Source organism: Aquarana catesbeiana, linkage group LG10 (genome assembly GCF_042186555.1).
Source record: "Aquarana catesbeiana isolate 2022-GZ linkage group LG10, ASM4218655v1, whole genome shotgun sequence".
NCBI lineage: Eukaryota > Metazoa > Chordata > Amphibia > Anura > Ranidae > Aquarana > Aquarana catesbeiana.
Genome location: NC_133333.1, coordinates 62,521,162 through 62,544,606, shown reverse-complemented (window position 1 = coordinate 62,544,606; position 23,445 = coordinate 62,521,162). Strand labels below are relative to the sequence as shown.

The following is a 23,445-nucleotide window of genomic DNA, read 5'->3' as shown; positions in this document are numbered from 1 at the left end:
TGGCCAATTAGGTAGGGAGGAGGGAGTTCCAGAGTGCTCAGGAATGTCGGCAGATCTCCTAAAGTGAGAAATATTGCCATTTTGCCTTCATGGTGCACACAAAGGTGAAAAGGGAAATGTCACTGATACTTTATCTTGCGCATTTGCAGAAGTTGTGTAAGTTCATTTGGGGTTCATTTGTGATGTGCACATGCCATGTGAGCGAAATAACCTATTACAATGACAATTTTGTAAAAAAAATAATAAATAAAATAAATCTTAATTTTGCATAGAATTGTGGGAAAAATGATAAAAACTCACCTCTTACTAAATACCTTGGAATGTCTACTTTCCAAAAAGCGGTCATTTGGAGGGCATTTGTACTTTCCTGGCTTATTAGGGTCTCAAGAAATGAGATAGGCCGCCAGTACATCAGGTGCGATCAATTTTTTATGATTTGCACCATAGCTTGTAGACTCTCTAACTTTCACGCAGACCAAATAATATCCACTAATTTGGGTTATTTTTACCAAAGATATGTAGCAGTATATATTTATTATTTATTATTATTATTATTATTATTATTATTTAAGTATTGTGGCCAAAATTTATGAAGAAAAATTACTAATTTGCAAAAATGTATCACCGAAACAAAGAAAAAAAAATTTTTTTTTCAAAATTTCCAAGTCTTTTTTCATTTATGGCGCAAAAAATAAAAAACCCAGAGGTGATCAAATACCACCAAAAGAAAGCTCTATTTGTATGAAAAAAAGGACAAAAAATTAATTTGGTTAAAGTGTTGCATGACTGAGTAATTGTCATTCAATGTGTGAGAGCATCAAAACTAAAAAAAAAGGTGTGGGACTTTTAAAGCACAGCATATTTTTTTGTAAAATTAACATTTATTCAAATTTGCTAAAATTCGACAAATTCAGTCCATATAACAACAAATTGCAATAAAACACAATTAATATGTCACTGTGGGGATTGCGCATAGTAGTCTTTACAGCTCAGTCCTCTTCATCAGGCGCTATCAATATAGACTTTCTATAAATGCCATCTAAATAGAATGACAATTTTTTTTAGTAATCATATCATAATAATCATAATAGAACAAAATACAATGAAAATTTAAATTGAATTGCCTTATACCCTGCACAGTCATGTTCCCCCAGGAGTGGAGATGCAAGGGCCCAGGGTACACATAAATATAAGCACAGGGGTCCCAGAGTACCCTCTCCTCCTTCCTCTCCTTCATCAACCTCCAATATTGTCCTATTTGCTTAATTTTTTCTAAATAACTTTCATATAGTACATATGTTTACAGGAATTGTCTTCTAATTCAACAAATCAAACCTCTTTTGGAAAAGGATAAAAAGATCATCTACCTCTTTCTTAGAATAAAGGGAATATTGAACTTTTGTTGTTCCATATCTTTATCCCGGTTGGTTAGATTGTGATCTGGTAGTTTCAGTGAACGGTACTATCTCTCTCTATAGGAAATGAACATTCATTTCTATTAAAGAAACCCCAACAAATCAAATGGTGCTATAAAGTAGATGACTCTATTACACGTATAGACATGTGATTACCTTCTATAGTCTATTGTGTGGTATGAAAAAGCGAGTTCACATCATCACTGCTGTTATAATATAAGTAATTTGAAGAGTAAAGGGAGAAACCTCCCTCACAAATTTAGTTTATATTCCCTAAAATGAGAGGAGTCTATAAAGAAAAAAAAAGGAATAATAAATAAAAAAAAAAATTAAGCTAAATATAACAAGGGATTTCTTTACATTTCAGGCCATTTTAAAAATATTGATGGATTTCTTATAATTGATTTAAAACATACCACGTGAAAGATGGTACTGGCTATAAGTCTATAAGACTCAACATGCTCCAACTGTGGCAGTTGATAGCTTAAAATCTGCAAGATGAATAAGCCATCAATGATTAACAAGTTCTTTCTTTAAAGATGTGTTCGAGAAGATGACCTCTCATGGGAATATTTGTACCTGTATTCATTTTATCCTGTCAAGCGATCCACCAACCTGTTCCTGGACCGTGAAAGAGGAAGAGAGGGACTTAGAGACACCCCAGGCAATAATGGAGAAGAAAGCCCCACATTACCCGTCAGTGTGAACCCAACATGGTAATAATAGATGGGTCAGGGGAATTTCTTGTACAAGGATGTTACATGTAATTGTAGAATGGGTACTTTTTACAGAAAAGGTGCAAAGCTAATCGCATCATTTACCCTGGGGGGGGGGGGGTAGCCTTTAAACAATGAATTCATGTGGTTTCTGGTTGTAAGATTAACTTATCAAAGTTTTCTCGTACATGGTCCAATGCCATGAAACTCATGGCTAAGGTGTTACAGTTATGTTTCAAGCCTATGTGACGTCCAATAGGAGTATTAAGCTTGGGCGTATAGTATACTGATCATGGATATGTTTTTGAAAAGGACGATTCGTCTTTCCCACATAAAAAGCACCACAGGTCATAAGATAGACCACCCCTGTTGCGGTGCAATTTACATGGTAACGAGGTTTGAATTTTTCCCAACTGGGGAGCACACAAATCACACCTGACTTGTGTGCTCCCCAGGGGAGTTTCTTGTACAAGGATGTTACATGTAATTGTAGAATGGGTACTTTTTACAGAAAAGGTGCAAAGCTAATCGCATCATTTACCCGGGGGGGGGGGGGGTGTAGCCTTTAAACAATGAATTCATGTGGTTTCTGGTTGTAAGATTAACTTATCAAAGTTTTCTCGTACATGGTCCAATGCCATTAAACTCATGGCTAAGGTGTTATAGTTATGTTTTAAGCCTATGTGACGTCCAATAGGAGTATTAAGCTGGCGCGTATAGTATACTGATCATGGATATGTTTTTGAAAAGGACGATTCTTCTTTCCCACATAATAAGCACCACAGGTACAGGTCATAAGATAGACCACCCCTGGTGCGGTGCAATTTACATGGTAACAAGGTTTGAATTTTTCCCAACTGGGGAGCACACAAGTCACACCTGATATAGGAGCACTCATAGCAACCCCTACATTTGTAGGTGCCCAAAGGGCCCTCCTCTATCTGTGAAAATTTTTTGGTAGAATCGCTATGTACCAATCTGTCTCTTATAGATCTACTGCGTCTGTGAAGACGATTTCTGGGTTGGGCCTCACTGTCAGGTCACCTGAGGCCAGGTGACAGAAGCATACTGTTGGGGTCAGGAGTGCACTGCTAACGTAGTGGACCCTATGGCTGATAAAACTCTGGGTGGTTCAGAAAAACAGGTCCACGGAAGCACCAACACGGATCCCACTGGGAGCTAGAGCAAAAGATTCCCCAGGGCACAGAGTCTAAGAGCCAGCAGGTGTTCACCAGAGCATCTAGTGGTAAGGATTGACTGCGCTGCAACTGGCTCCAGGACGCGGCCCCCAGGGTCTTCCAGCTCACGCTCACGGTAGGCTACAGGAGGATAGAGAGGAAGCAGCAGTCCAGGACAACAAGGGATAGTCAGGAGATAAGCCAAAGGTCAGGGCAACTAGCAGACAAGAATAAACAGAGAACACGCCAAAGGCCAGGGTAACAAGCAGGCAGAGACAGTCAAAGAACAAGCCAAGATCGGTAACAGAAACAGACGTAGAGCATACGGCAAGCAGAAGACAGGAAAACAAACACACAATATTGCTCGGGCAAGCCAGGCTTGGATAGCACAGTGTTAAATAGTGTATCCTGTAGAGGCTAGGGTGGAGCCACGCTGAGGGAAGTGTCAGAAACCATGAACCAGACTGAGACAGAAGTACAGTTAAATCACACTTGTTTAATAATAATAAAAAAGTGAACGTAGTAGAAACAGCCAGAGTTCAAGAACCGGAACGGATAGTCAGACAAGCCAAAATGTCAGGGAGCCAGAGAACAGCGTAGTAGAACAGCAAGCAGAATCTGGAGCCAGAAGGAATGTCAGCCAAGCAAGTCTTTAACAGGAACACAGGAGAGCGTCTCTTGAGATGTGACCAAGGCAAAGGCAGAGATCATATGGACTGGACGGCTTAAGTAGGCAGGACTAATGAGCAGGATATCATCAACAAGTGAGTCACTGTGGAGAGATAGGAGCTGGAAATTATACGGCAGCTGAGCGGCCAGCTCAGAGAAGGAAGGGCTGAGCCCAACCCTGACAGGAAGATTACTTAACCATGCAGGTGTGAGAGTGCAGGCCCAAGGCTAACACACAGACCAGGTAAGCGGATAGACAGGGCATGAAGGTATTACGGGTGATTCATGACAGTACCCCCCTCTTACGAGGCCTCCCCCTCCCCCGCTTGGGACCAGGCTTGGAAGGGAACTTCAAATGAAAATTTCTCAGAAGACGAGGTGTCAAGATTTCAGATGCAGGAATCCAAGATCTCTCCTCTGAAATTAGACCAGAAATGTGTTTGGTTGGTAGCTGTGTGTATGGAGTTTTTATAGGAAAATTCCACATAAGGCAGAAGAGAAGACCAATCATCCTGGGAGCAGGAACAGAAACAGCAAAGATGTTGCTCTAAAGTTTGATTTGTCCTCTCCGTTTGGCCGTTACTTTGGGGATGGTATGCAGAAGAAAGACAGACTTTGATTTCCAGTGATTTGCAGAGCTCCTTCCAAAACTTGGAGGTCAATTGGACGTCTCTATCGGAGACAATACTATCGGGCACCCCGTGAAGCCTCACTACTTCTTTAAAAATGTATTGGCTGTATCCAGGGCAGAGGGAGTGCCCACCATGGGTAAAAAGTGTGCCATTTTTGAGCGGCAATTGACAATGACCAAAATGGTGGTAAACCCTTCAGAGGGTGGCAAGTCAACGAGACTTCTTTCCATGGTCGTTCCAGGATGGGCAGAGGTTTCAACAGACCCCAAGATTTAGTATTCGACCCCTTGTTGCGCTGGCAGGAGATACAAGAAGAAACTTTACAGTCCTGCCTCCAACCAGGCCACCAAAAAAAACGAGATATTCATTTGGAGGTTTTTTGTACTCCGAAGTGACCTGCCAGTTTATGGTCAAGGAAACTCTCTAAGATCAGAGGTCTTATCTCCAGCGGGACAAAAACTTTATTCCGGCCCAAAGCAAGTCATCCCGCTTCTTCAAAAAAGATACCTCCGGCTCAGTACAGTGGCTGGAAACCCTTTTGATGGCAGCTCTTAGATCAGACTGGGTAAGGAGACAAAAATTTTGCGGAGATAGGATGGTGCTAGGTTCCGTTATCTGAGGAGACTGCGGGAACATCCAGGAGAGTGCATCCGCTTTCCCATTCTTGGAACCAGGTCTATATGAGATGTGAAAATTGAACCTGGAGAAAAAAAGTGCCCACTGGACTTGTCGGGGATTTAGGCATTTGGCCGTCCTGAGGTACTTCAGGTTCTTGTGGTCCGTGAAAATCATGATAGAATGGGATGCACCCTCCAGCAGATATCTCCATTCCTCCAAGGTGAATTTGATGGCTAACAATTCACGGTCACCTACATTATAGTTTTTTTCAGGGGGACTTAGTTTCCGAGATGCAAAGACCAGGAAGAGGAACAAAATGGGCCATCTTGGAGAATTGATCAATTACCACCCAAATGACCATATTGTTCTCAGAAGGTGGAAGATTGGTGATGAAGTCCATGGCAATGTGAGACCAAGGCTCCTTAGGAATGGGCAAAGGCATGAAAAGACCAGCAGGAGCTTGTGTGCAGGACTTAGACAGGGCACAGACATGACAAGCCTTAACGTAGTCTTTAACATCAGAACGAAGAGTAGGCCATCAGTAGTGGCGGCTGATGAGGAAGAAAGACCTTATGTTCGATTTTCTAATTGTTAGTGGGGTCAAATCAACGTTTGTTTTCAACCTCAGTGACGGGAACATTTATATATAATAGAAAACTTCTTGGTCAAAGGAATTTTCAGACAGTGTATGTGGTTTTCATTCAGAAATTACATTAGTTTTAAAACAGAATGTTAAAAGCAAGCGAAAATTTCAAACAACATTCTTTCATTCAGCGAATGTACAAAGATTTTTAGTATGAATATTCTCGTCTGAAAATTGATCCGTGTGGCCAGCATAAGGCTTGGTACACACCTATGCAGTTTGCTTTTGATCTGTTTCTGCAGTGCTTTTTGCTGTGCGTTTTGATTTTTTCCGAATGTAAGTTGCTGCGATTTGCGTTTACATTTTGCATTACATGCTTTTTTACAGCTTCTGCATTAAAGTATATTGAACCAAAAAAGCACCATTTTGTGTTGAAAAAAGTCCTTGACCCTTTCCAAATAGATGTGAACGTTAAATGAACTGTAGTGCGTTTCTGCAAAAAGCACCAAAAAACAATAGTTGTGAACAAGGCCTAAGACGTTTAGTAACATAATGGGGTTAAAAAAATAAATGAAAAAATTAGTCCTTTATAGTACAAATGAGCAAATAAGGGGTTCATTTTTTACTGTGCAACAGTGAAAGTAAAATTTACAGTAGTGATTATTTGCTTTTTGTATTCTAAAGGGCTAATTTTAGTTTTTTTAACCCCATTATGTTACTGGCCGATTAATCGATTATGAAAATAGTAATTGATTAATTTCATAATCGATTGATTGTTGATTAATCAATTAGTTGTTTCGGCCCTATGTGTGTGTATATATCCACCCAACATACCTTGCCTAGCAGCACATTCAACACTCTCCTCTTTTGAATTGGCTACTACGGAAGAGGTTACAAAAATTTTCTCGGATGCCCACCTAACCAATTGTCCCTTGGATCCTGTTCCCTCACAACTACTACGGTCACCCTCTTCTTCTATCCTATGCTCCCTCACCCACATCTTCAATCTCTCCCTCTCTAGTGGCATTTTCCCCTCCCCTCTAAAACATGCGCAGATCACTCCCATTCTTAAAAAGCCCTCACTGGACTCTACCGACCTGAACAACTTAAGACCCATCTCATTGCTCCCATTCACCTCTAAACTTCTAGAACGCTTAGTCTACAACCGTCTTAGCTCCTACCTCAATGAAAATAACCTTCTTGACCCCTTACAGTCTGGCTTTCGCTCGCAGCACTCCACGGAAACTGCCTTACTAAAACTCACTAACGATTTACTAACTGCTAAAACCAACAGCCAGTACTCCATACTCCTACTACTTGACCTCTCTGCGGCCTTTGATACTGTTGACCACCCGCTCCTTCTCAATAAACTACATTCCCTTGGCCTCCGAGATTCCGCTCTATCCTGGTTCTCTGACTATTTATCACAGCGCTCCTTCAGTGTCACCTACAACTCTGTCTCCTCCTCTCCATTGCCCCTTTCTGTGGGGGTCCCCCAAGGCTCGGTTCTTGGACCACTTCTCTATCTACACCTCCTCCCTTGGTCACTTAATAACTGCCCACGGCTTCCAATACCACTTATACGCTGATGACACCCAAATCTATCTGTCTACTCCTCACCTCACTCCTTCAGTCTCCTCTCGCATTACTAACTTACTAACTGACATATCAGCATGGATGTCGCACCACTTCCTTAAACTAAATCTCTCTAAAACTGAGCTATTAATATTCCCCCCCGCCCGTGCCCCCCTCCATGACTTTTCCATCAAAATCAACAATGCAACCATCAGTCCCTCCCCTCACACCAGGGTACTAGGTGTAATCCTAGACTCTGACTTGTCATTTCAGCCTCAAATCCAATCGTTGTCAAAAGTTTGTAGAATTCACCTCCGTAACATCTCTAAAATTCGCCCTTTTTTAACAAATGAAACCACCAAGCTCCTCATTCACTCCCTTGTTATCTCTCGCCTTGACTATTGCAACTCCCTTCTCATTGACTTACCTCTCCATAGGCTATCCCCTCTTCAGTCTATCATGAATGCTGCTGCCAGACTAATCCACCTTACCAACCGCTCAGTGTCTGCCAACCCTCTACTTCAATCCCTACACTGGCTCCCAATCACCCAGCGAATTAAATTCAAAATTATAACCACAACATACAAAGCCATTCACAACTCTGCCCCAAGCTACATCACTAATCTTGTCTCCAAATATCACCCAAATCGACCTCTCCGCTCTTCTCAAGACCTCCTGCTTTCAAGCTCTCTCATCTCCTCCTCCCATGCTCATCTCCAGGATTTCCCAGAGCCTCTCCCATCCTCTGGAACTCGCTACCTCCATCTATCCGGCTATCCCCTACTCTTGCTACCTTCAGGCAATCCCTGAAAACTCATCTCTTCAGGAAAGCCTATCACATCTCCAACTAATCTCTTACCACTTCCACCAGCTCATTCCCCACAGTTACAACCTTTTGTACCACCTGCCCCACCCTATTAGATTGTAAGCTCTTCTGAGCAGGGCCCTCTTAATCCTATTGTATTGTATTATAACTGTATTGTCTCCCTTTTATATTGTAAAGCGCTGCGTAAACTGTTGGCGCTATATAAATCCTGTATAATAATAATAATAATAATATCTGTATTTATTTTATGTTATATAGTGTATATACAGTATCTCACAAAAGTGAGTACATCCCTCACATTTTGTAAATATTTTATTATATTTTTTTCATGTGACAACACTGACAAAATGACACTTTGCTACTTCTGGGATGACAGCCATGCAGACCAATTTGATGCAGTGTGCCGCGTATGGTCTGAGCACTGACAGGCTGACCCCCCCACCCCATCAACCTCTGCAACAATGCTGGCAGCACTCATACACCTATTTTACCAAAAACAACCTCTGGATATGATGCTGTGCTGTGCATGTGCACTCAACTTCTTTGGTCAACCATGGCAAGGCCTGTTCTGAGTGGAACCTCTCCTGTTAAACCGCTGTACGGTCTTGGCCACCGTACTACAGCTCAGTTTCAGGGTCTTGGTAATCTTCTTATAGCCTAGGCCATCTTTATGTAGAGCAACAATTCTTTTTTCAGATCCTCAGAGAGTTCTTTGCTATGAGTTGCCATGTTGAACTTGCAGTGAGCAGTATGAGAGAGTGAGAGTAATAACACCAAATTTAACACACCTGCTCCCCATTCACACCTGAGGCCTTGTAACACTAACGAGTCACATGACACCGGGGAGGGAAAATGGCTAATTGGGCCCAAGGGGTGTACACACTTTTGTTGCCAGTGGTTTAAGCATTAATGGCTGTATGTTGAGTTATTTTAAGGGGGCTGCAAATTTACACTGTTATGGCCCTTTCAGACGTGCGGACCCCTATCCAGCCATCCGATTGCTCAGCGGGGATCGCTCCGTTGATTCCCGCTGAGCCAGCGGATGACAAGTCCGTCTCTGCACACTGTGCAGGGACGGACCTATCAGAGAGACCGCTCTCCTCTATGGGCGGATCAGATGATTACGGACCGCCTGTCCATTTTCACCCGATCTGATCCGCCAGAGGGATGGAAAATAGGACATCCATCCGTCTGGATTTTGCGAAGCGGATTGGGGCAGATCGGATGTCAGCAGTCATTTCACCGCTGACATCTGTCGCTCCATAGAGATGTATGGAGCGACCATTCACATGAAAAAACTGATAGGCGGATCTGAACAGTCCGCACGTGTGAAAGGGCCCTAATACAAGCTGTCCACTCACTTCTTTACATTGTAGCAAAGTGTAATTTCTTCAGTGTTGTCACATGAAAAGATATAATAAAATATTTACAAAAATGTCAGATACTGTCTGTGTGTGTGTATATGTACAGACACGATCGTCTGGGGGGAATGTGTTCGCTCTGCAAAGAGATTATCGATTTAGCGGCTGTACGCTCATGTCACCCCTGTGTGCCTGATCAACATATTGGGGGGGCTGTGGTGTGCACCTGCAAATAATCTCCCATACACACTGGACGGTAGTATAGTCTGGGTATGCTTTGTTCTCTGAACAAAGCAGAATAAGGATTCATGAACAACGGTAAAAATGGGAGTCTTTGAATCATTGTGGTCGGGAACAGCGTTCATGATCTCAAGCTTCCTTTGTGTAGCTAAAGATAGCTTACAGAGACAGGGGGCGGGAGATCTTACACGCTGCCCCCGCCCAGACACGCCCATAAGACTCCCCTGGTCATTGTTCATTGGTTGTTGTATAACCCCTCCTGTTTGAGGGAATGCTTGTGCTTGATTGGTCGATTGTGAAACCATGAGGCTCTATTTGTAATATGAATAAAATTTGCTTGGGGGAGCAGTCAGTTGGTTTGAGCGATGGAGCTTCCCAACATGTGCAATCCAGAGAAAAATAAATAAATAAATAAATAAAGATAAAAAACGGTGACTTCTGTGCTCATAGAAAGTGGTGACTCCAGGTGCTCCCCCAGTGTTTCCCCACTCACCAGAAGTAGTCACCCCTACAGGGGTTTTTTATCTTTATTATTTTTTTCTATGGATTGCACATGTTGGGAAGATACCCTTGTAATCCCAGATTGGACGTTTTTTATATACACTTTATATGAGCTAATTAGTGTTTTAACTATATAATTGTATACATACACACATTTTTTGGCATAAGTTTAGTATATGTTTCACAGTTAACCTCACCAGGAGCAGAGGGAATTGGATTAAATGCATACATTGATTACACACTCAAGCATTTTCTATCACCGCTGTTTGTAATAAGGGCGGATGCACTGAAAAAATTGTTTTGGTTTTTTTTTGTGGTTTTTTGAGATTTAGCGTTTTTTGTGATTTAGCGTACTGTATGCTTATATTATTTTTACGCACTTATATACCACTTACTCAAAAATCTGTTTATTCATATAGATTTGCACCCTAGAGTGTGTATAGATGCACTGGGTTCTGCACTATTTGTTCACTTTCGATCTTTTTATTTTTATTTTTATTTAAACTTATAATTGCGTCACTACAGGGTAGCGCCATATCCCCATTTTTCCTTTTTATGTTGTGTAATATGTTTGTGATGCATATGAGAAATAGAAATGTATGAGTTGTGATTACCTTTGTATGGGACCAAGACACATGTCCCCATAAGTGTAAAAATATTTTTACGTAAAGGGTTTTCAAGTTGGTAGGAGGAGCTTGGAGTCTTTTGACTCGTGTTTGGAAGTATGATGGAAACCATTTTAATTTTTAAATTTAATTCCAGTTGTTTTGTGAAGTTTTATACTGTAATACAGTTTTGGGTAGAGAGCAAACGAGAGGCTTCTACGTTATTGTTGTAACATCTAGGTACAGATAGAAGCCATAAGATTGTTTTGAATAGTGGAGAATTTCATGGTGTTTCGTAGTTATCTGACAAACACGTTTAGAAGGCTGTATATCGAGAGACCGGTTGGGCCATGTATAATAGTCGGAATTCCAGTGCGCGATTGTATTAGCATAAATGTGAGGAGTAGTATTCTAGCAGCCCCGATCAGGCCGTGTATAATAATCGGAAAGCGGGGGCCGGTTATAGTGATAAAGGCACAAACAATAACCGCTCCGAAAGTAAAGAGCAGGGTTCTCTGGATGCAGCAATTTGGATCGCATGGGCACCACAGTCAGACAGTTGCACAATACATGAAATCTGGGTAAGGGGCTAAGACCATTAGATCCCTTAAAGATTGGCATACATGGTCAGAGGGTACAGTAAGGTGTATTGCTTTGGAAGGTATTTTTGATGTCTGGAGCAGGGCTTTTTTTCAGGGGGAACTTGGTGGAACTCAGTTCCACCACCTCTGGCTCAGACCCTTTGGTGCCTGCTCACCACAATCACAATCTCCCCCATGTTTGTATCTAAATGTTTGTCTCATGTTTTAGTCTTCTCATTGTTTGTAGTAACAAGAATATGTTTGAACCTACCGTAACAGCCCTCTTACGTGTCGTGGGTGTTGTATTTTAGTAGAAACATGAAAGTTAGGGTTACAGAGGGTTTTGTTGTTGTCGGTTTTGAGGAATGTCAGTGACAATTTACCAATGTACATGAATGTTGTATTGTTTATCATTCTTTGCAGGTTAAATATGAAGGAAAGAGTAATAACTTTTGTTTATAAGTATCCTTTCAGGTCCAAGGAGTTTCTGAAAGTGTATGTACATAGAAAGCAGTGTATGTATATAGCTGTACACATGCATAAATACACACGCCTAAGAAGGTAAAAATATCATAGGCTATTTCACTGTTTCATTGTTTTTTTCTACACCATTCTATAAACCCTGCGTGTCTTCCTGCAGTTTGTAATGAGGAAGAAAATGGGGGATAATGGTAAGTGACAACTTTCAAACCAATAATACTAACCGCTCTAATTCTAGCCAAGTTTGTGACCTAGTAGGATGCCATGTTCCACGACTGTCTTTCTTTGATGGAATTTGAATCAGCAAGCAGCAGTCCAGTGACGGAGGCTCCCATCCCATATGCTAAGAACCTTTTTGTCAATGGTTCCAGGTATTACACCCCTAGATGGTAAGCCACGCAGTGAACACAGTCACTGAGTTAGGTTTGTTTGGAGGTCAACCAAAAACGGGGTTGTACTTTCCTCAGCAGCTGTCGACATTCTCAGCTGATGGGGTAGGTGCAGTCACTGTAACATGAACTTCAAAATATCCACCACAGGGTTCATGAGTCTCTCCTGGACCCTGACAAAATAACCGGTTTACATTCTTATCAACCAGATGACTGGGTAATTGTAAAAAAGCTTGAGGGACGAGACAGCTGGATCCACGCCAGCCACTGCAAGAAGCTGCTCAACTACACCAAAGGATGAAGAGTATCTTTGTTTATTTATATTTTTAGTTTAGTATATTTTGGCAAGGGTAACGATGAAGAGCATCCCAACTTATTGTTTAAAGTGTACTCTCCAACTAGCTAAGAAAGCGAACAGGACCAATTGCTGGGTCTACTTTGAATCTCCACCGAGCTTTAGTACCCCAGCGATGACAGTGGTAAGTGCTATATATGATGTTCATATTGGTATGAGGAGTTTTGACAAACTAGTAAAAACTCCAAACAGACACGTGTCAATAGAATTTAAAGATACATTTCTAGAGGGTAAAATGAATTAGGGCTGCAACGATTAATCGATATTATCGATAATAATCGATAATGAAAATCGTTGTCAACGATTTTCATTATCGATTAGTTGATCCGCACCTTCCGTCCGCCCGTCCGTCCGTTTAAAACCCCCCCCGTCCGACTGTGTACAAGGCGCCGTTGTATGACGCCGCATGTCCGCGCCGCACGTCCGCGCCGCTCGTCTTACTATGTACAAGGCGCCGCCCTTTGACGAGGCACGTCCGCACCTCCCCCTTTTGACGTCAGCTCCCCACTGAACTTCTCAGCCCCGCCCGCTGCTGCCTCGAGGGAACAGAGAGGCGAGAAGCAGCGGGCGGGGCTGAGAAGTTCAGTGGGGAGCTGACGTCAAAAGGGGGAGGTGCGGACGTGCCTCGTCAAAGGGCGGCGCCTTGTACATAGTAAGACGAGCAGCGCGGACGTGCGGCGCGGACATGCGGCGTCATACAACGGCGCCTTGTGCGGACATGCGGCGTCATACAACTGGCGATCACAGTGCACACTGAAACGAAGGTAGCCAACAGTTAATGTAAAATACACACACAGTACATTTATGATAAATGTTTATGACCAGTACCCCATCCTAGTATTACTGGGGGGGGGCCTTTATAGGTGTTCTGGGGGGGTGGGTAGAATAGTAGTGCCCCAAATTGTTTCCTGGGATTGGGGGAAATAGTGCCCTATTGGTGTTCCTGGAAGGGGGAGAAAAGTGCCCCATCATTGGTGTTCCCGGAGGAATAGTGCCCCATCATTGGTGTTCCCGGAGGAATAGTCATAGTGCCCCATCATTGGTGTTCCCGGAGGAATAGTGCCCCATCATTGGTGTTCCCGGAGGAAAAGTGCCCCATCATTGGTGTTCCCGGAGGAATAGTGCCCCATCATTGGTGTTCCCGGAGGAATAGTGCCCCATCATTGGTGTTCCCGGAGGAATAGTGCCCCCTCATTGGTGTTCCCGGAGGAATAGTGCCCCCTCATTGGTGGTTCCGGAGGAATAGTGCCCCCTCATTGGTGTTCCTGGAGGAATAGTGCCCCATCATTGGTGTTCCCGGAGGAATAGTGCCCCATCATTGGTGTTCCCGGAGGAATAGTGCCCCATCATTGGTGTTCCTGGGAGGAATCGTGCCCCATTATTGGTGTTCCTGGGAGGAATAGTGTCCCATTATTGGTGTTGCTGGGAGGAATAGTGTCCCATTATTGGTGTTCCTGGGAGGAATAGTGTCCCACCATTAGTGTTCCTGGGAGGAATAGTGCCCCATCATTGGTGTTCCTGGGAGGAATAGTGCCCATTTATTGGTGTTCCCGGGAGAAATAGTGCCCCATCATTGGTGTTCCTGGGAGGAATAGCACCCCATCATTAGTGTTCCCGTGAGGAATAGCACCCCATCATTGCTGTTCCCTGGAGGAATAATGCCCCATCATTGCTGTTCCTGGGAGTTATAATGCCCCATCATTGCTGTTCCCGGGAAGAATAATGCCCCATCATTGGTGTTCCTGGGAGGAATAGCAGTGCATAAAAATAATGAAGAATCATTTATTTTTATAAAACTGTGACTGTACAATACATAATATTAATTGCACTTTGTCTCTGCACTTTTTTTTAGCTACAAAAAAAAAAAAAACGCATTATAAAAATGGCAGAGGGTGCTGCTGACACAATGACCTCAGAAAAAGGTGTGCGACCCAAATCTTCAAAGGCATGGGAGCATTTTAATTTAAATGCTGCAAAGAAGGTGGTCACCTGCAAACTTTGTAAAACGGAACTTGCATGGCACGGAAGCACAACAACAATGAACGAGCACATGAAACGGAAACACGTTGGGTTCACAGAGGATGGCGAAACATCAGGACGGTAAGTTAAAACCCAAATGATATATAGAGTTACACAGAAATAGTTTTTCCTGCATACTAATTCATATTATCTTTTTCATTGCAGAAAGAAACAGCGCACCATGACAGAGTTTGTGCAGCAAAATCGTCCGTGCACTCCCCAACAATCAGCAATTATTACAGATTCTGTCGTGAAAATGCTAGTCACTGACATGCGGCCACTATCCATGGTTGAAGACCGAGGATTTAGAAGCATGATCAGTGTACTGAACCCTGGATATACTTTACCATCAAGAACCCATTTTACCAAACTAGTGGAGAGAAAGTACCAGGAGGCATTTCAGAATGTGAAGGATGCCATCAGCGCTAATGAAAGCAGAATCGCCATTACTGCAGACATATGGACAAGTATAGCGACCGAGGCTTTCCTTGGCATTACATGCCACTACATAGCGGAGGATTGGAAGATGATTTCTATCTGCCTCACTACCATGCCTCTGGAAGACAGACATACAGCAGCAAATATTGCAGAATGGTTGGAGGAAGTCACTGAAAAATTTGAAATTCCGGCTCAAAAAATAATTGCCATTGTGCATGACAATGGTGCAAATATTGTGGCTGCTGCGAAAATCCTGATGGACACGCATGGCTGGGCCAGTATCCGCTGCACTGGCCACACCTTGCAGCTGGTGATCAGTGCTGCGTTAAAGAATTCCGGAATTGAGAGAGCCGTTAGTGCTGCAAGAGGACTAGTTGAACATTTTAAAAAAAGTGAGCTAGCCAGCAGCAAATTGAAGGAGAAACAAAAACAAATGGGTACATCTGACCACAAGCTTCTTCAAGATGTAAGCACAAGATGGAATAGCACTTACTATATGATTGAACGACTCATTGAACAAAGGTGGCCGGTAACTGCAACTCTGTCTGACCCATCAGTTACACAAAGGGGCAAACATTATCTGGACTTAAAACCAGACCAGTGGAGTATTCTTGAAGAACTTTCCACTGCTCTTAAGCCCTTTGAATGCTGCACTGTATTCATGAGTGGCCAAGAATATGTTACCCTATCATCTGTGCCTGCACTGGTAAAGGGGCTGTTGCGGTCCAATGAAGGTGCTTCATTTGAAACATCTCCGCTAAAGAGCTTCCAAGCCACTGCAACAGACCAACTTCAAAGCAGATGGAAGGGGATCCTTGAAGACGTCCCAAACACCGTAATCCTTTCCTCTGCCCTGGACCCACGATTTAGAAGACAAAAATTTTTATCACCAGAACAGATCATAAATGTGCAGGCAAAAGTACAGACGGAGGCGCTTGCTTTAAAAAGGGAGATGGTGGTGCAGCAGCAAATGACCACCACGTCATCTGTAACTAGAGATGCTGCTGAGCCTTCAACATCTACAGCATCTCATTCTCTACTTGGCATACTCCTTGAGTCTGGGGGCAGCAGTGAAGAGGAAGAGGGGCAACTTGAGGAGGATATTCACACACAAGTCCGAAATGAAGTGCAGGCTTATTTTGCTGAGAAGCCACTTCCGAAGGAGGGAAACCCTTTGAATTGGTGGAAGGGTAACCAAGATAAATATCCTACTTTGGCAAAACTTGCAAAATCCTTCTTGTGCATCCCAGGCACCTCCACTCCATCAGAGCGCCTCTTTTCTGCTGCAGGCAACATCGTTTGTAAAAAGAGAGCCAGCCTTAGCCCCGAGCATGTTAACATGTTAACTTTTTTACATTCAAACACAAAGTTTCTTGAACAGTTATAGTTCACCTCTTTTCAGAATATTTGTTGTTTTTGTACTACTGCAAAGTTGTGTAATGTTAATGTTAAACGTTTGTTATTCTGCAGTTTGAGTGTAACACTCAGTTTTTTCATCATTACTTTTAAATAAACCAAAAAAATGGCACATTACGTTTTTTTTCTGATTTTATCCGATTAATCGATTAATCGAAAAAATAATCGGTCGATTAATCGATTATGAAAATAATCGTTAGTTGCAGCCCTAAAATGAATTATAATTTTAACAATAGCTCTGGTTCTTGCCAGCTTTGGTATCGGGACAACTAGGTAGCCCACAACTGTGCTTCAACTTTAGTTTGGTATTAATGCGGGTCTACAGCTTATAAGGTAATTCCCCTAATGCAAGAGGTTCATGTGTGCTGGTGAAACTCGTCCTAGCATCTTATGTTGTGGCTGATCGTGAGGATATGATGGTGCGAGAGAAGGTAAGAATGGCAGGGACAGCTAGAAGGGAATTGTTCACCAACCCCGACCAGGTCTGGGCATGGTTTCCTGCTTGTATATGGTGGGGGCTTGAAATTATGAAACGATTGAACAATTTCTCATCCATTGTGGATGGAATGTTCAATGTCACTGTTGAAGCCACAAGGAAGATCCCACAGTCCAAGGGGGGTTTCTGTAAATTCATAGGTAAAGATTGTTGTACCTAGATCGGGGATACTAGTGATAAAAATTCAGGCTTATATGGATAAGGTTTAGATTCCTGCAAGGCAAAGCCAGAGCTATGGCTAGTGAAGGTTGAAGTCATTTTTTAAGGGTCTGGGAATCTTTGGGGATTTTGTTTTTTATTTTTCAGCAGATCATGGTTGAAGGAAGTAGGGGTACTCATGTTGTTTTTGTTTCTATTCCTTCTGTTGCCTGATTGGACAAGTGAATAGAGCCCGAGCAGATGACCACATCTTCCTCTGAGATGAGACGCCCCGAAGCCCAACCCACGTACAAGACACAGAGGATCCCAGACCGACCGACCTTCATGTCCTCCTCTAAGTTATCCCTCCTGAACATCAGAGTCTACATATCAAGCCGTGTTTTCCTTTTTATGGACTTAAAGTGTAAGTAAACCCCCCCTATCATTTTTAGCCAAGGAAGCTGCCATCTTTGCTTCTGTTCTACAACTGCCATGGTGCTGCACATGTGATCAGTTATGACACCAGCCATTGGATGGTTTGACAGTTTGGTTGAGAGCACAACCAATGGGAGTGTTACATTTCCGGTACGTGCCGAAAATGAAACTGTTTTGTGGATGGGTTTACTTCCGCTTTAAGGACTGATTAAGAAGAAGATCAAGATTCATTGAGGGACACATGGGAGCATATGACAAGAGGAGGAACTGTTGTGGAAATTTTATGAAGATGTATTTTAATATGTATTGTCATAGTGTCTCCCAGTGTTAGTTCTCCCGCAACCCGCTCTAAAGAGCTGACTGGGGCAGACTGACGCTGGTTGAGATCCGTTTGGTAGTGAAAATCTCCTTGGGGATGTAGAGAAGTGTTTGCAGAGTGGGAATATGTCCGCCAGTGAAGGGCCCCTGTGCGATGCACAGAACGAACGTCTGGGGAGGATGTGTTCGCTCTGCAAAGATATTATCGGTTTAGCGGATGTACGCTCGTGTCACCCCTATGTGCCTGATCAACACATTTGGGGGGCCGTGGCATGCACCTGCAGATAATCTCCCATCCACACTGGATGGTAGTATAGTCCGGGTATGCTTTGTTCTCTGAACAAAGCAGAATAAGGATTCACGAACAATGGTAAAAACGGGAGTCTTTGAATCGTTGTGGTCGGGAACAGCGTTCATGATCTCAAGCTTCCTTTATGTAGCTGAAGATAGCTTACAGAGACAGGGGGCGGGAGATTGTACATGCTGCCCCCGCCTAGACACGCCCTTAAGACTCCCCTAGTCATTGTTCATTGGTTGTTGTATAACCCCTCCTGTTTGAGGGATTGCCTGTACTTGATTGGTTGATTGTGAAACCATGAGGCTCTATTTGTGATATGAATAAAATTTGCACAGGGGAGCAGTCAGTTGGTTTGAGTGATCAGAAAGGTGACTATGTCTGTTTATTGGGGAAATGCGGGAGACACGGGTTGTTTAAAGATGCATTATACTGAAAAGCTGGAAGGGTGCTTACTAGCACAAAAGAGTATCGTGGTTTATCCACGACAGTACTTGCTATGGATGTTAACGCAACGGCAGGTTTACAAGCACGACCTGCCACGAGGTAAAACTTTCTTAAGTCCATGTCAATGCATCAATCAAGGATATTGTGAAAGGAGGAAGAGTCTTCAATTGGAAGTGTCACATTCTTGGCCAGTCTGGTGACTTCCGCATCCACCGTTGGTGGGTTAGATAAAGGAGTCACATCCTCCTCCATTAATGATTGTAAAAATAGTACTAAAGCGCTGTAGTGAAAATAAATGAATCAATATATAAGACTATAAATATATAGTGCAAAAACTTTGGAAGATAACCAAATAATAAAAGCCGCAAACTAAACGAGTGTTAATACTTCCAGCCCTATTGATAAAATCTCAATCACACATGTAATAGTAAGAAGTAGTTAATAATTATATGCACCCGGATATGGCGACACATTGTGTGGTTTTAGCCATCTACATTGCTTATTTGTATATTAATAATTCCCTTGTTTTTTATTATAAAATATTTTACAGTGCACACATACAAGAATGACATTTCCTGCAGGGCTAGTTAAAAACACCTGAACATATTCAAAAAATACGGGGGTTTGGTCACACTATATGGTCATATAGTGCTAAGCCCACTTACTGCGACAAAGTACCCCGAATTAGTGGGTCCTACACTAGTAATAGAATGGAAGATCCTTTGTCTCAACCATGGGAGCTGAACTCCTCTATGTGGGAGAACTGAAGGGGATACATCCTAAACACTGGTGGCCACTAAATAGGAGGTAATGAGGAGGGGGAGGGGTGCTCCAGCCCAAAAAACCTGGTCAAGGCCTATTACAATATACAAGAACATATTTAGGGGGCACACCATACAATGCGTTTAAATTCAAGATGGTGCTGCTATAAGACCTACAAACAGTACAAAATATTTTACAGCGCACACATACAAGAATGACATTTCCTGCAGGGCTAGTTAAAAACACCTGAACATATTCAAAAAATACGGGGGTTTGGTCACACTATATGGTCATATAGTGCTAAGCCCAGTTACTGCGACAAAATACCCCGAATTAGTGGGTCCTACACTAGTAATAGAATGGAAGATCCTTTGTCTCAACCATGGGAGCTGAATTCCTCTATGTGGGAGAACTGAAGGGGATACATCCTAAACACTGGTGGCCACTAAATAGGAGGTAATGAGGAGGGGGAGGGGTGCTCCAGCCCAAAAAACCTGGTCAAGGCCTATTACAATATACAAGAACATATTTGGGGGGCACACCATACAATGCGTTTAAATTCAAGATGGTGCTGCTATAAGACCTACAAACAGTACAAAATATTTTACAACGCACACATACAAGAATGACATTTCCTGCAGGGCTAGTTAAAAACACCTGAACATATTCAAAAAATACGGGGGTTTGGTCACACTATATGGTCATATAGTGCTAAGCCCACTTACTGCGACAAAGTACCCCGAATTAGTGGGTACTACACTAGTAATAGAATGGAAGATCCTTTGTCTCAACCATGGGAGCTGAACTCCTCTATGTGGGAGAACTGAAGGGGATACATCCTAAACACTGGTGACCACTAAATAGGAGGTAATGAGGAGGGGGAGGGGTGCTCCAGCCCAAAAAACCTGGTCAAGGCCTATTACAATATACAAGAACATATTTGGGGGGCACACTATACAATGCGTTTAAATTTAAGATGGTGCTGCTATAAGACCTACAAACAGTACAAAATATTTTACAGCGCACACATACAAGAATGACATTTCCTGCAGGGCTAGTTAAAAACACCTGAACGTATTCAAAAAATACGGGGGTTTGGTCACACTATATGGTCATATAGTGCTAAGCCCAATTACTGCGACAAAGTACCCCGAATTAATGGGTCCTACACTAGTAATAGAATGGAAGATCCTTTGTCTCAACCATGGGAGCTGAACTCCTCTATGTGGGAGAACTGAAGGGGATACATCCTAAACACTGGTGGCCACTAAATAGGAGGTAATTAGGAGGGGGAGGGGTGCTCCAGCCCAAAAAACCTGGTCAGGGCCTATTACAATATACAAGAACATATCTGGGGGGCACACCATACAATGCGTTTAAATTCAAGATGGTGCTGCTATAAGACCTACAAACAGTACAAAATATTTTACAGCGCACACATACAAGAATGACATTTCCTGCAGGGCTAGTTAAAAACACCTGAACATATTCAAAACATACGGGGGTTTGGTCACACTAAATGGTCATATAGTGCTAAGCCCACTTACTGCGACAAAGTACCCCGAATTAGTGGGTACTACACTAGTAATAGAATGGAAGATCCTTTGTCTCAACCATGGGAGCTGAACTCCTCTATGTGGGAGAACTGAAGGGGATACATCCTAAACACTGGTGGCCACTAAATAGGAGGTAATGAGGAGGGGGAGGGGTGCTCCAGCCCAAAAAACCTGGTCAGGGCCTATTACAATATACAAGAACATATTTGGGGGGCACACCATACAATGCGTTCAAATTCAAGATGGTGCTGCTATAAGACCTAGAAACAGTACAAAATATTTTACAGCGCACACATACAAGAATGACATTTCCTGCAGGGCTAGTTAAAAACACCTGAACATATTCAAAAAATACGGGGGTTTGGTCACACTATATGGTCATATAGTGCTAAGCCCACTTACTGCGACAAAGTACCCCAAATTAGTGGGACCTCCTCATTACCTCCTATTTAGTGGCCACCAGTGTTTAGGATGTATCCCCTTCAGTTCTCCCACATAGAGTTCAGCTCCCATGGTTGAGACAAAGGATCTTCCATTCTATTACTAGTGTAGGACCCACTAATTCGGGGTATTTTGTCGCAGTAAGTGGGCTTAGCACTATATGACCATATAGTGTGACCAAACCCCTGTATTTTTTGAATATGTTCAGGTGTTTTTAACTAGCCCTGCAGGAAATGTCATTCTTGTATGTGTGCGCTGTAAAATATTTTGTACTGTATGTAGGTCTTATAGCAGCACCATCTTGAATTTAAACGCATTGTATGGTGTGCCCCCCAAATATGTTCTTGTATATTGTTTTTTATTATGGCTCATATTTTTTTTATTATGGCTCCTATTTTTTTGGTCACTTGGTAGGGAGGGTAATCTACCTTACTTAAATAGGTTGCCCCGGATGATTATTTATTTATAATGTAATAATGTAATTTTTCTTTTTGATATTTTATATTTTAGGGTTGGTATACTGAAGTATGGTATGTTTCACATTATCCACTAGAGGGAGTATGTGAGTCACTCACTACCTTCTTGTATTTTAAATGATCAAGGTTGATAATGCAAAACCACATAGTATGTTTTATTATAAGAACGTCTTTCTTGTAAATACATTGTTTTTATCCTGAGGCATTAATAAAGTTGATATGTAGTATGTTAACCATGCTTTAAAGGACAAGATGATGATTCAATGATACCGCTGTCCCTATGGTAATGCTGACGCTGGCATGATTATAAAACTGAGACTCGAGCGTCACATGACTATCCTATCCTAAAAGTCACCTGTCGGGTGGATCTACTACCTCATCCCCTGAGAGGGAGGTAAGGATTGTTACTCCACAAAGGAACATCAGCTATTCAAACCTTGATAGAAGGGGGAGAACCCCGGAAAGAAGAGGAAGGTCCCCGGAACCATCTAGGCAAATTAGAGAGTATACCAACGGACAGGAAAGAGCCCATAGGGAAGCTAATGAGTCAAGAACCCCAAAACCGTGGTGGAGGAATAAGAATAATAACAAATCACCGAGGAGACCTTACTGGAAAAATCAAGGTAACAGGGGTACCCATAAACCCTACAATTCACCATATAATCAGAATGGAAATCCAGGAAATTATGGATATCAGGGGAATTATAATAGGAATTGAAGAAGAGATGATTACCAATACCAGGACCATCCACAAGGAGAACAAAGATCATATGATCAATTTCATTATGATAATAGAAGGAGCCCAATTCAAACCTATAATAGGTATGAGGCACTGAGATATTATAGGGAAGAGGATAATACGCGGTCTTTTTTAGATTATTGCAGGAGCGAGAGGACACCACCCCGATACAATCAAACAGTACGAGCAAGAAGTCCAGATGGAAAAGGGGGCGCAGAGGAGGATTCAAGTTCCAAAAGAAAGCGAGAACACTAGGGGAAGGAATATATAATCTTAGTGGTATTGATTTGTCGAGAAATTAACTATTAACATTAGATAAAGGCTTAAAATACGCTCCGAAACGAAATTTGAATAAGTTTGACATGTATGTTGATATACAGAAGTATATCAGAAAACTCAATGTTAAAAAATACATGCTGAATAAACCACCCATCAACCAAACAAGTAGAGATGAATGCCCAGGAGGGATCGTGCACAGCAAACTTGGGAATAAGTCATTATTTAACTCGCAAGTCCATAATAATGAGCATATTGAGGTTTTTGGAAGAATGGTTAATCAGGAATTGGATCAACTTAAAATTAGAAAAGTTAATGAAACTCAAAGCATTAAAATGGGAATCAAATCATTGGAAGAAAATAAACAAGTCATAGTCAGACCAGCTGATAAAGGAGGAGCCATAGTTGTGCTGTCTAAAGAATACTATCATAAGGAGTTATCAAATCAATTGGAAGATACTAATACATA

General features: G+C 42.3%; 1 protein-coding gene across 1 annotated transcript; it reads left to right on the top strand.

The window, feature by feature from the left end:
• Positions 1–13,708: 13,708 nt before the first annotated feature.
• Positions 13,709–16,801, top strand: LOC141110726 (E3 SUMO-protein ligase ZBED1-like). Its single transcript, XM_073602269.1, has 2 exons — positions 13,709–14,824; positions 14,909–16,801. The coding sequence occupies exons 1-2, from the start codon at positions 14,607–14,609 to the stop codon at positions 16,566–16,568; spliced, it is 1,878 nt and encodes a 625-aa protein (XP_073458370.1). The 5' UTR covers positions 13,709–14,606; the 3' UTR covers positions 16,569–16,801.
• The last annotated feature ends 6,644 nt before the right edge of the window (positions 16,802–23,445 follow it).